This window comes from Phodopus roborovskii, unplaced genomic scaffold (assembly GCF_943737965.1).
Source record: "Phodopus roborovskii unplaced genomic scaffold, PHOROB, whole genome shotgun sequence".
Lineage (NCBI taxonomy): Eukaryota > Metazoa > Chordata > Mammalia > Rodentia > Cricetidae > Phodopus > Phodopus roborovskii.
In genome coordinates this window covers 40,514,124-40,528,090 of record NW_026126517.1, presented here as the reverse complement: position 1 = coordinate 40,528,090, position 13,967 = coordinate 40,514,124, and the positions used below count along the sequence as shown (strand labels likewise).

The window sequence follows — 13,967 nt, the reverse complement described above, 5'->3', positions numbered from 1 at the left end:
ATAGCCTATGAGGAACTATTTTAAATAATGTAGCTCCCACTTCATGGTGATAAAAGTAGAATTTTGAATGAAGTACAGAAGTTTAGTAGAGATGCCCAATGGTTCTGAAATCACCAGGAGGAGTCTTAGTTGCTCTGACTTCTCCTTGGTAAAATTGAGCTTACCGATTTTAGACCTTCCTTACTTAGTCACTTTCAATTTTCAACACAAGTGACATAGGAACAACTTTTTCTTTTCTTCTTAGTTTGAAAAATAAAAACAGGGTTTCAAGCTGAGAATGATTGACTTTGAACTTTTGGTACACATGCCTCTGTCTCCTGAGTGCTGGAGTTAACAAACATGTGCCACCACTTCCTGATCCTAAGGTGCTGAGGATGGAACCCAGAGCTTTGGGCATGCTAGGCAAGCAAGCTCTCTAACGCCACAGCTCCAGCCAGGAATGTCATCTTAGAAACTCAGGGGGAACTTGGGGGCTTTTATTAAAACAATTTATAGTGTTAGGAGGCTGAAAATTGTAATTTTGAACTCTAGTCTTCTTTTGCTTATTACATTTATTTATACTTCAGTTTAAGAATTTATAAACTTTTTTCTATTTCTAGCTGCACAGTGGGAGTAACAGTTTACTAAGTAAGCTCATTCATCAGTCTTACCATGGAGCCATGGACAGCATCCCTCTCTCTGGAACTACTCCACTCCAAATGCTTTTGGAAATTGGTTTGGACAAATTAAAGAAAGATTATATCAGTTTTTTCGTCAGTGAGTCCTTTTTTCCAACTTGAAAATCTGTCAGTTGCCACTCATAAATTATCTTAGATTTTTACTTTCCTAGTCATTGAAGGTCTGACTTTGCCCATTGGCTGTGAGACAAGCATTTCCCACTTGATATATATAATTGGTTTTTTGCTTTTAGCTATGAGGTTTTTGTTTGTTTTGTTGTTGTTGTTGTTTAGTTTTTTAATGTGGTGTGGTAGGGCATTGGTGCATGTGGAGGTGGGAAGACACCTTGCTGAAGTCAGTTCTTCCTTCTCCCATGTGGATCCCAGGATCTAACTCAGATTGTAAGGTTTGGTGGCAGGCACCTTTACCACTTTTACCTGCTGAGCCATCTTCTCCCTAGTTAAAAGGTGTTTTTTGTTTTTTTTTTTTTTTTTCCACTAGTTAACACTTGATATTAGGGGCAAGCTATGGTCAGTTTTAGGATAAGTATTAATGTGTATTTATGATATAATTTTTAAAATTTTATTGGAAAAGTCCTAAAGTTTATTTGCATATATGTTTTTCTTGATAGGTCAAGAACTTGCATCTTTGAATCATTTGGTGAGTTTCTTTCTCTTATGTAGTCATTCTGTACCCAGTTGTTAAGTGTCTGTTGTTCGCCAGCCTCTGTTCTAGGTCTTTGGAAGCATCAGTAAGCCAACTGATGCCAGTTACTACTATTTTTTAAAGTAAATTAAAAAGTAGCTCATTCCATGTCATTCCTTTTCTCTTTGTATTTCTGCAACTGAAAATGTAGTTTTATTTTGTTGAAGTCAATGTTCTACTGAAACTCTTATCTAGAATGGTTAGGGAAGCCATAAGTCTCTATGGAGGAGTATTTATTTTATATCCTTTTGACTTATTTGTATTACATTTTAAGGATTATTTGTTAAAGAAGTTATGACATTCCAGCTGGACACATGCCTTTAATCTCAGCACTGTGGAGGCAGAGTCAGGCAGATCTCTGAGTTCCTGGCCAGCCTGGTCTACAGAGTGAGTTCCAGGACAGCAAGGACTACACAGAGAAACCCTATCTCAAAAAACCAAAAAGAAAAAGTTATGGCATTCTTTAGTGCATTGGCTCAGGACCAATTTCAGGTCTTGTAGGTTGCTCTTAGCATTTATCATGCGGCCCTCCCCACAGCATGACAGTTTATTCTTTCAGGGTGAGAGTGAGGTAAAAGAACATCTCCTGTGCCTCTCAGTCTTAAAAAGTTCAGGCTGAGCAGGCTTTTATAAAGACCAGGTGATAATCTCCCTTTGATTAACAAATAATTAGCGACCTAGTTATTTATGGCAATAAAACCACATCATGTTTAGATGTTCTAGGCTTGCTCAAGGAGAAGGAATTGGACAAAGTGTACACTTCAAGGAACTAGTCTTGAAGGCTATTGTCAAAATATGCTTATCACTTCCACTGTGGGTTATTAGGTTGGGTCTCACAAATTGGCCTGGAAAGATGAACAGTTTATGGTACTGCTTAGCTTGCCAAGTTTCTTCTCCAAAAGCTGTGCTGGTGTACCAGTAATATGTGGTAGGAGAAGGTTTTAAACACTTGCTTAGTTTCTTGAACTTCTGTTCACTGGGTGTACAGAGATTTAGAGTGTTTTTTTCAGATTATTAAGTCCTTCCCGCCATCTCCAGGAATGAGTGGTGTTGGCTGCTCACTTGTGCCTCCCTAGTGAACCAACCCTGGGATTAGCTCGTATGGGAGACTGTGTACCATTGTTTGCCTGTGGCATTGTTAGTAAAGACCTGAGTTTGTTTGTTTCATTGGTTTTGGTTTTTTGGGACAGGGTTTTTCTGTGTAACAGCTCTTTTATCCTAGAACTTGCTTTGTAGACCAGGCTAGCCTCAGAATTTAGAGCCTATCACTGCTCATCGTCAAGACCTGAATTTAAAGGGTAGTCGTGAAAGGTGGTGAATTTTGTGACTTTGTCTTTTTCCCAACTGTGGTATCAAGCATTCAGATTTAAAGGTAGAGGGAATGCCATTTTTTCCCAGAGGTTCTTTTTAGTCTTTGCCTCCTTGTTCTCTTTATACTTCTTTCTTTCCAGGAATACTTCACTTCTCCATCAGTATCTACACAGGAGCAGGTTTATCGTGTTCAGAAACTCCACCACATTCTAGAAATACTAGTCATCTGCATGCTTTTCATTAAACCTCAGCACGAGCTTCTTTTTTCCTTAACACAGTAAGTATTTTTTTTTTTTTTTTTTACTTTGAGGTGTGGTCTTATTTATAGCCAAGGATGGCCTCAAACTCAATGTAATTCTCCTGCCTCAGTTTCCCAAATGCTGGTATTAGAGGTATTAAGCTGGAATGCTTAATAAGTAAACAATAGTAAGTATTGCTCTATTGTTTACTTATTAAGAGCTACCTCTTCTAAATATCTTCTTCTAAAAAGTACAGTTAAAAGTATGCATTGAGCTGGAGAAATGGTTCTGCAGTTAAAAGCACTGCCTGCTCTTGCAGAGGACCTGGTTCTTCCCAGAACCCACATGGAAGCTCACAAGCCATCTCTAGCTCAAGTTCTAGGGGCATCTGACACCCTCTTCTGGCCTCTTAGGCTCCTGCATGCATGTGGTGTGGTACACATATATACCATACACTCAGGTGCACACATATACATAAGATATGTTTGTTTTTAGTGCTAGTTAGACTAGAACCTATTTGTCTTGTCTTTAATGTGGCTTTAAGTCAATGTTATATGGTGGAAAGGTTTTGGATTGAAAAATAATCAGAATAGACCTTTCCTCACCTGGCTTCTTTAGGAAGCTTCCTTTCAATGAATCATGTTTCTTCTGCAAAAAGGATATACTAACTCATTTGACTGCTGAAAGATTAAATGGTACCTGATACATAATAGGCACTTAGTAAATACTGTTGTATTTGAATTTTAAAAAGCACGTTCTATACTCCTGTAAATCTAGATCAGATTGCCAACTGTCTGTGATGACTGAAGGAGATCCTCAAACTTGTCAGTAATATGGCTGTAATTAGAGTTCATCAGTTTGACTTCAGACAGTTTAGAACAACACTTGCATGTGAAAGTGCTGGGTCTTATTGGGAACTGAAGAATCATTATCTTCCGTGTGTGTGTGTGTGTGTGTGTGTGTGTGTGTGTGTGTGTGTGTGTGTGTGTGTGTATGTGTATGTGTGTGTGATTTAAAATAGATTTTTATTTGCAAAATTAAAAAACTAGTCAGAGTTGGGGTCCTTTTTCATTCTTCTTGTCCCTGCTTTTTCTTTGCCAAGTTCTGGTCATTGTGTCAGCCACTCTTTCTGGAGCTGCTTCAGCATGTCTACAGTGAAGAGTCCTTGCTGCACCAGCCTGGAAGCAAGGGGCAGGTCCTTGGCACTGGGGCTGAGTGGCTCTGCGGCTTTACCTCCTGTACTTTTGGTGCCACGTGTCTTTTTTGCTGTGCTCTTCAAGGTTCCTGACAAATGTGACTGGTTCTCTAATGATAAACTCTCTAGACTCAAAGGCTTGTGCGACTCAGAAATTTTAATCAGTTTTTTTCCAAATATTTTTGAAGAATATGTATACGAGAATTATGTGCTGTGTATACTCCTGTGCGTAGGCACAGAGGCCAGAAAAGGGCTTCCCATGTTCTTCTCTGTCTTTCTCCATGTATTCCCTTATTTAAAAAGAAAAAAACTTTGGCTGGGAATGATGAATGATGATACATACTCTTAATCCCAGAATTTAGGGGGAGAGGCAACTGATCTCTGAGTTCTAAGTTCTACATAGGCAAGTTCAAGTCCAGGCAGGGCTACAGAGTGAGACCCTGTTTCAAAAAATTTTTTTTAAGTATTTAGTGTACATACACATGCGTGCCAAGACTTATATGTGGCAGTTATAAGGACAATTTACAGGACTCTGTTTTCTCCTACCATGTCAATCTTGCACAGTGAGTTCAGATTGTCAGGATTTGCAGCAAATCCAGTAAATCATCTCACTGGCCCCCACTGCTCGTTTCTTCTTTCCAAGACAAGATCTCCCTGGAACCTGAGGCTTGTGTTTTCTCAGATGGGCTGGAAGCCTGCAAGCTGCAACAATCCTCCTCCCTCTGCCTTTCCAGCTGAGTTGGCACTGCAGACATGTATGGGATGTCCAACTTGTTACATGGGTTCTGGGATCTGAACTCTGGTCCTCATGATTCCATAGCAAACCCTTTTAACTGTTAAGCCATCTCTCCAAATTGCATTTTCCAAATTTAGAATTTGCATGAGTTGTGAAGGTGTAAAGAGAAAAGTTTGAAATCATTATTGCTTATCCAATCTAAAAGGTTTTTTTCCCGGTAAGCATCAATACTATAGATATGCTGGAGATGTAGCACAGTGGCAGAACATTTGCCTGGTATGTATGAGGCCCTGGGTATATTCCATAGCCCTAGAAAAGGCCTGGGGGTGGGGTGGGAGGGTGAGTGGGGAGATAAATGAAAAAAAAAAGAAGTCAGTAGTATAAATGAATTAATTTTTTTATTCCCTGGATTCTGGACAGGAGAAATGGTTCGTCAGATAAAGACATTTGGTGCCAAGTCTGGGGACCTAGGTTCAGTCCCTGAAACCCACATAGGAGGAGGAGAAAACCAACACCTCAGAGTTCTCAGTTCTCTCTACATGTATACTTTGAGATGGTAGCACCCTCACGTGTTCACAAACACACACATACATAATAAACAAATTTCTTTAAACTTCCAAGATTCTAAAAGCCATGAAGTCTATATTTGTCTGTCCTGTATTAATTTTTCTCTTTCAGATACTTCCTTCTTCCTACTTAAGTGTGTATTTATGCTCAGCTTGGAATTGAATGTAGAGCATTGCCTATGAAAAGCATGCTCTCTCCCCCTTAGCTACATTCTTAGCTTAATGTGTTTTTATATAAGAAATCTATCTACTATTATTTTTTTTTTTCAAAGTAATGGATTTCCTTGGACAGAAAGAAAAATAATTTAAGTTTTGTTGGCAGGGCTAGATGGGGGAGTGTTTTACTATTATGGCTCTGAATTCATTCCTTCTGATGATTTCCTGGTTAGTGGTACTCAGTAAAATGTTTTTCTTGACTAGAGAGCCTTTATTTTTTCTGATGGCTCTTATTCCTAAAAGAGATTGTTTTATCTTTTTAGATCCTGCATAAAATATTACAAACAAAATCCTCTGGATGAGCAACACATTTTTCAGTTGCCAGTCAGACCAACTGCTGTAAAGAATTTGTATCACAGGTGAGAAAGTTAATAACTACATTGTACCTTATGGGCACATTAATAAAAGACCCAGAGACAGATATTGGGGTTCAAGCTTTAAGCTGAAAATCAGAAAAGCAAAGAAGCTGGGCACTAGATCTTACTCTACCTCAAACCGAAGGGGGATCCTGGCTGCACCAAACTTCAGACTGCTGCCTTTCATCAGCGTGGCTGGAGAATCCTGAGACTTCAATGTCTTCCTGTCCTCAATGTGGCTGGAGAATGAATGCCTGCTCTGAGACCCTGTTTCTGTCTTAAATACCTCTTGTGAATCCTGGGATTAAAGGCGGATGATCCCAAGTACTGAGATCACCTTTGTGTGAGCTGTTTCTCTTTAGGACTGGATGTATTTTTTGTAGCTCATAGTCTTGAAGTAACTGAGATCCATCTACCTCTGCCTCCCAAGGGGTGGGATTAAAGTTGTGTACCACCACCTCCTGGCTTCTACAGCTTGTGGCTGACTTTGCTTTCTGAATCCTCAAGCAAACTTTAACAAATAATAAATAATATATCACCATAGTACCCATTTTCCATTGAATTTCATGACTCAGTATGGCTTAACCTCTGAACTTCAGTCTTTGTCCCACTCTTTGACTTTCCCTATTTCTTCTCCCAGATTTTGTGTCGGTTAAGACTTTTGAGCTTCTAGTCTTTGTTCTGTCCTGTCACAAAATCAAGGGAGAAATAATAACCAGGAAGAAGTGACAGACTAAGAGAAAGTAATGGAGATAAATAGGAACAGCAAGGTCAAGGTTATGAATGTGAGAGTGGTAGAATTGTGGCCATTCTCTCTGACATACTGCAAATACTTATGTCTCTGGCATTTCCTTCCTCGTGTCTGCTTCTTGAAACTTCTGCCATACTGAAAGTATATCCAGTGATTGGTTGATTTTGAGATGAGGTCTTACTATGTTGCCTAGGTTGACCTTAAACTTTGTTGTCCTGCTTCAGCTTCCAAAGTATTGGGATTATAGTTATGTACCCATGTGTCTAGTTACTAATGGCCTCTTAATTTGCCAAATTAAATGAACATGTTGTAGAATGTTTTTGGCTAGTTGTGGTGGCACATGCTTTTAATTCTAGCAAGTACCTCTCATGAGTTTCAAGGCCAGCCTGGTCTACACAGCAGATAGAACTATAATTGAGATGCTGCCTCAAAAAGGGGGGAAAAAAAAATACGGGTAGGCAAGATAACTTACTTGGTAAAAGTCACTAAGCCTTAGTCACTGAGTTCAGCTCTTGGAACTCACATAGTTAAAAGAGACTGACTTCCACAAGCTGTGCTTTGACCTACACATGTATACTCTGGCATGCTTACCATGGTATATACACACCCATACATGGACATCTCAGGCATCACTAAATAAATAAGTAAATTTTTAGAAGGGAATGGGTTTGTGAGATGCCTCAACTGGTAAGAAAATCACTGCACAATTCTTGATCTGAGTTTTTTTTGCTCTTCAGGACTTGTGTAAAAAGCCATTGTAGTAGCTTGCATTATGTTATTCCAACCATGGGAGACAGAGACAGGAAAAACCACTGGGACCCCCAGTTCTCATCAGTGTACAGCAGAAGTAATGAGAACTCTGCCTCAAAACCAGAAAACTGACTCTCTAAAAATTGTCCTCTGACCTTCACATGTCCTGTGGAACATTCCTGCCTGCACTCACACACTAAATAAATCTTTAAAAGTTTAAAAAAAATATGCATTTATATATCTATTTGTTTATTTATTGTTTTTTTTTTTGAGATAGTTTGTCTGAATGGCCCTGGTTGTCCTAGAACTTGCCTTGCAGATCAGGCCAGCCTTGAACTCACAGAGATTCACTTGCCTGTCCCTGCTTACTGAATGATGGGGTTAAAGGGTGTGCCACTATCATCCTGCTAAAATATATATACTTATTATCATATGTGTACATGTATGCACTCTGGTGAACAGACTCAGGTTGTCAGCCATTCATCATCTGTCAGAAAGCACCTTTACCCACTGAGCCATCTTGATGGCCTCAAATGAATATTAAGTTTTATTGTACTTATTTATTTGTATATGTGTATGTAGATGGGTGCTTGTAAGCTATGCACACATGTGGAAGTCAGAGGACAGCTCACAGGCGTCAGTCAGTTCTCCCCTTCTATCATTAAACTCAAGTTATCAGGCCTGTACTTGCAAACCATCTCTCCTGCCATGATAATCTTCTTTAAATTTAATTAATTGATTTTTTTTAAAATTCTATATTCTTTTTAGCACTTTTTCCTTTCCTTGTATTTTATTTTTCAAATGACCATCATTAATCACCTAATGCCCAAACCAGAAACCTAGGCCTCACCCTCTGTTCACTCTTATTCCTCACTTTGTCTTTTAAATTGTTACCAATCCTAACTACCCCACACACATACACACTGTTATTTCTTTCTTTGAGGGAAAATAGGGAAATAGAAGTAGGATCTCACTGGCCTTAAATTTGTGATTCTCCTGCCTTAGACTCTCATGTGCTAGAATTACTGAGTATGACAGCACACTTGACTTACACATCTCTTTTTATATATATGTAAAATATACAATTTATTTTCTATATGTTCATTGGTGTTTTGCCTACATGTATAATGGTGTGAGAGTGTCAGAGCCCATGGAACTAGAATTACAGAGAGTTGTGAGCTGCCATGTGGGTGTTGGGAATTGAACCCCGGGTACTCTGAAAGGATCAGCTATCTGGAAGGATGGTTCTTAGCTGCTGAGCCATCTCGTCAGCCTCAGTTTATTACTGCTTTCTTTTTTAACATTTTTTACTATTTTTTTTTTATATTCCAATCCTAGTTCCCCTCCCTCCTCTTCTCCTGCTCACCCCTCTTCCCCCACCCCCCTCCACCCTACATCCCTGTGTTCCTTGGAGAGGGTAAAGCCTCCTATAGAAAGTCTACTAAGTCTGTCCCGCCATCTAGTTGAGGCAGGACCAAGGCAGCTCTCTAGCCCCACACCCCCTGTGTCTAGGCTGAGCAAGGTATCTCTCCATATAGAATGGGCTCTGCTAAGTCAGTTTGTGCGTTAGTGTTAGGTCTTGGACCCACTTCCAGTGGCCTCGATATTGTCCCAGTCACATCATTGTTACCTACAATAAGGGAGTCTAGTTCGATCTTATGCTGGTTCCCCATTTGTCAGACCTGAGTCAGTGATCTCTCACTTGGGTCAGCTGATTCTGTGGGTTTCCTCATCATGGTATTGACTCCTTTGTTCACTTCAGTTGTGCTCCAGGAGCTTGGCCCTTTGGTTAGTTGTGGATTTCTGCATCTGTTTCCATCTGTTTCTGGTATTGCTGCTTTTTTAAAGATTTGTTTTTTTACTGGGCAGTGGTGGTACACACCTTTAGTCCCAGTGCTGGAGAGGCAGAGTAAGGCATTTCTCTGAGTTCGAGGCCAGCCTGGTCTACAAATGGAGTTCCAGGATGGCTAGGGATACATAGAAAAACCCTGTCTTGAAAAAACAAAACAACATCAAAAGGGTTTTTTTGAAATGTGTGTATGTTCTTTCTCTCGTCTCTTGACTTTACTTGTCCATGGCAGGCATTGTGACCTATTTATATCTCCCTCAGTGCTTATCACACAAGGATCTCACTAAGTGGCTAGAGGGAAGGAAGGTATTAGCTTTTGGTCACTGGCAATTTATTTAGTTTTTAATTTCTTTTGATGTTTTTTCTTCAGTGAGAAGCCACAGAAGTGGAGAGTGGAAATAAGCAGTAGTCAGAAGAAGGTGAAAACAGTGTGGCAGCTGAGTGACAGCTCTCCTATAGATCATTCCAGTTTCCACAAGCCAGGTAAAGATGGCCTGTAGTAAATTAAATCTTTCTGAGAGGAATCACTGTTACAGGTCTTTTCCTGAACTGTAGGTAGAAAACATACTTTAAAGGGAAATCTGACTTTGTGCCAGTGTAAGAATAATAATCTCTAACAAGGTCTTTTTCTTATTGTCCTGGATAAAAGAGCCTTTACTGAATAAGGGCAAGAAGTAATGACAAGTGGAGAGGTCAGTGATGTAGTGTAAATGTTAGCTCACACTTTTATACTGTAACCATGGTGATAGTCTTTCCCAAGTGCATTTTCTGCAGCTAGAATAAGGGTTGCCATTTCTGGTATTCTGTCAAAGATTGCCCATGTCAGTCTCTTAGCTCTTTGTGTAGTTAGCTGGCCCTCTAGCTTCTTCAGTAAGCACCTTTGAAGCTCTTCTTTTCATTCAAACTGATTTCTCTCTACACAGAGAGAAAAAACAAAAACAAAAGGGAATTTAAGAGAGAAGGGAATTTTAAGAAAGAGAGATAGGGTTTGTTTATACTGGCTCATGGGTCAAGGTTCAGTATATCATGGTGGAGAAGTCAAGGCACCAGGAGCTTAAAGCAAGCAGCCAGTTTCATTGCATTCATACTCAAAAAGCATGGTGCTGCTTAATTCCCTTTGTCCATTTACACAGTCTAGAATCCCTGCCCAAGGAATGGTCCTGTTCATAATTAAGATGGATCTTCCTACATCACTTAACATAATCAAGATAATCCCTCACAGACATGCCCAGATACCTATCTACCAAGTGAGTCTAGATTCTATCCATTTGAAATTAACACTAACACTAAACAACACAACTCTACCCCCACCTGCCACTGTCTCCATATAATTTCCACGCCCCTCCTAGCACTTATTTATAACTTTTAGTTTTCCTATTACTATGATAAAATATTCTAGCCATGAGGTGTGGTACATACCTTTAATCCCAGCCCTTAGGAGCCAGAGGCAGTCGGATCCCTGAGTTCCAGGCCAGTCTAGTCTACAGAGCTAGTTCCAGGACAGCTAAGGCTACACAGTCTCAAAAAAAACAAAACAAACAAGCAAACAAAACTCTGACAAAAGCAACTCTAGGTCAGGGGCTTTATTTTATTTCACAGTTCAAGGTACAGCCCATCATGGTAAAGAGGTGAAGACAGCAGGAGCTTGAAGGCTGTTGATATAAATTCTGTAGTCAGAAGAAGAAAGCAATACATGCCTGTATGCTGGTGTGAGTTCACTTTCTCCAATTTAAAGCAGTCCAGAATGTCTGGTCCAGAAAATGGTTCTGTCCATAGTAGGCAAGTCTCGCACTTCAGGTAACACTATCAAGATAATCCCAACCTGCCTATTTCCCAGGTGATTCTAGATTCTGTCAAGTTGACAGTTAATACTATCACACACAGATAGACAAAATGCAAATCCCAGGGCTTGGGAGGCAGAGGCAGTCAAATCTCTGAGTATACAGCCTGGTCTACAGAGTGAGTTCCAGAACAGCCAGAGCTACACAGAGAAACCCTGTTTTGAAAAAACAAAAGACTAAATCCTAACAATTTCTTCTCTGAAATTATGTTATAGCAGGATTCAGAACAGACACTTGTTGAGCCTTAAGTGGTGACACAGAAATTAATTTAATTGGTTCTCCAGGAAGGGTAGTGCTTCCTTCCTTTTTATTTTCAGCTCTGTTTTTAAATGTTAGGCTGTTTAATCATGGTTTAAAAGGAGGGTATGCTATATAAACAGTTGCCCTAGCTAATTTGCCAAACAGATCCTTAGATTCTTTCCAGGTGGAAGACAGGTGCCATCCACGCTCCTTCGCATCTGCTATGTTGTAGTAAAGTCAGCATTGTACATGGCATGAAGCAGTTCTTACTAACCTCATTGTCTTTCTGGTTACAGATTTTTCTGAATTGACCCTGAATGATAGTCTGGAAGAAAGAGCTGCTTTCATTAACAAGGTTACCTGCAGCCAGGTGCACTTCAAGTAACATGTGCTAAAGGTCCCTGTCCGGTATCTATGTTCTTCTCTCAAATATGTTGTAATGTGTTGAGTACCTTGTGTCTTAGCTGTTTTTACATTGTCAATATTGAATCTAAACATCAGGAATACAGTTGTTCGCCTGTCATCTCCTGAATGGCCTACCAGGTTATTACTTGACTTTGCAAATCTCTAATTCCTTTGTTCCTTTTGTTGGTCACTTACTATCCCTGTTTAACTCTTAAATTAAAGAAATGAAAATGATTTTTGAGTGGTAATATCTTTGCATTTTAAATCTGAAGAGTTCAATTTCAAAATCATTGCTAAAAGAGGAAAAACAAACAAACCCCAACTTGATGGGAGATATCATTCTGTAAATATGTTTCTGCTCTTAACAAAATGGCGCCCAACGTGGATACTAAGAACTTCCACTTAAAACTTAACAAAACCTTAAAAAAGGTTTTAAAAAACAAAAGAACAGTGACAAGCAAGGTTTCTTAGTAACACCATTTTTCTCAGTTGGGCTCTGTTTTGCTAGAGAGAAACAGAAATTTGTGTGGCTCCTTTAAGAGAAGTTTCCTGACTCATCAGAAGTGGCATGGCATAAAGCCACACTGCTTTTTAAGCACTGCTGACAATTCATTGGTGTGTATGAGCAGTTGGAGTAACTGGGTGTGATGGCACACACCTTTAATTCCAGCACTCAGGAGGTAGAGGCAAGAGAATCTCTGATTTCAAAGTAAACCTGGTGTACAGAGTGAATTCCAGGGCAACCAAAGTTACACAGAGAAACCCTGTCTCAAAAAATGAAAAAATAAAAAAAGTAGAAGAAATAGAATAATAAAAAAGCCACGTAAAGATGGAAACCACAAATAGATTCTGGATACTGTATGCTATTATATTGTCTTTAAATTGTTTCACTGCTGAGGAAATAGCAACAACTTTTAAAACAAATGCTGCTGGATTAATCCAATTTATATATTTTAAAAATTCTTTGACTTCCAAATTTAAGTCTAAGGACAGATTATCAGGGAAAAGGATTTCTGGTTTTGTTTCCACAGAAAATGAAAAGCTGTGGATTCCTTCCAGACTAACATGGTTTGATCAAGCAAGACCACCTGAAGCAGTGTTGCAGGTGATCCAACATTCAAAACAGCTGGGACAAGGCAGCCTTGCAACCACTACAGCCAGGATGTCTGCCTCTTGTTAGGATCCCCATGACAGCGCCCCCTATCAGCAGGAAGCAGTTTGGAAAGAATAACACCCAAATTCCCAAATATTGTTTATAAATGTTTGTTTTCATTTATATGGTGTTGGTTATAAATGGTTAATGACCACAACCAATCTCTTTAAAGGTAAAAAGAGGATTATGGTATAGATATGAATATTTTGCTTTGGAATGGATTTTCATTTATTGCTATAATTTAAGATCAATTTTGTGATATGTATATTTCTCCTCTTGTTTAGGTATTGTGTTTATATAGCTCATTTAAAAATGTAATGTATAAGCCGGGTGTTGGTGAAGCTCGCCTTTAATCCCAGCACTCGGGAGGCAGAGGCAGGCAGACCTCTGTGAGTTCAAGACCAGCTTGGTCCACAAGAGCTAGTTCCAGGACAGCCTCCAAAACCACAAAGAAACCCTGTCTCGAAAAACCAAAAAAAAAAAAAAAAAAAAAAAAAATGTCATGTATAATTTAGTAGATAGTTAACTATAGTGGTCAAAACTTACAGTTAGGTGAGTTAGGTTTTCTAAATATATAGAGACGTATTTGAGATGGATGGACATTCTTCAAACCTTTCAAAGACCTACAGAATATGGCATTTAAAATGATTTAGGGTTTTTCTTGACAGTGAGACATAAATGCTCCTGGCAATACCACCTGCACCAGAAAGGAAGATGGACATCGAAGAAACTCGTTATGGAGTTTGCTTTCAATATGGCAAGACTAGCCATTTGAGCAAGATACTGCTCTTGTCTGGACTGTTTGACTTTATGCTGTATAAACTGGACATGCAGGACCCACAGGAAAGTGACTGCTGATACAAGATGGACATTGCTACAGGGTTCCTGCTTCATGGAAGAGTCTGCCAGACAGTCCACAAGACACAGAGAAAAATGACTGACAAACTGCCAATACAGGAGGAAAGTTTAAGTTTCCTGCTATGCTGAGGAGTCTGCC

The 13,967-nt window shown here is 39.4% G+C and overlaps 1 protein-coding gene across 2 annotated transcripts in view; it reads left to right on the top strand.

Moving 5' to 3' along the window:
• The window catches only part of Zwilch (zwilch kinetochore protein), a 32,404-nt gene extending 20,578 nt beyond the window's left edge, over positions 1–11,826 (top strand). The window contains exons 13-18 of one of the 2 annotated variants that reach the window (XM_051197729.1): positions 600–756; positions 1,289–1,317; positions 2,814–2,950; positions 5,889–5,984; positions 9,702–9,814; positions 11,709–11,826. In XM_051197729.1, coding sequence (XP_051053686.1) covers positions 600–756; positions 1,289–1,317; positions 2,814–2,950; positions 5,889–5,984; positions 9,702–9,814; positions 11,709–11,797 — 621 coding nt within the window. In that variant the 3' untranslated portion in view covers positions 11,798–11,826. The remainder of the gene's footprint in view (positions 1–599; positions 757–1,288; positions 1,318–2,813; positions 2,951–5,888; positions 5,985–9,701; positions 9,815–11,708) is intronic. The other variant, XM_051197730.1, reaches the window with a different exon arrangement.
• The last annotated feature ends 2,141 nt before the right edge of the window (positions 11,827–13,967 follow it).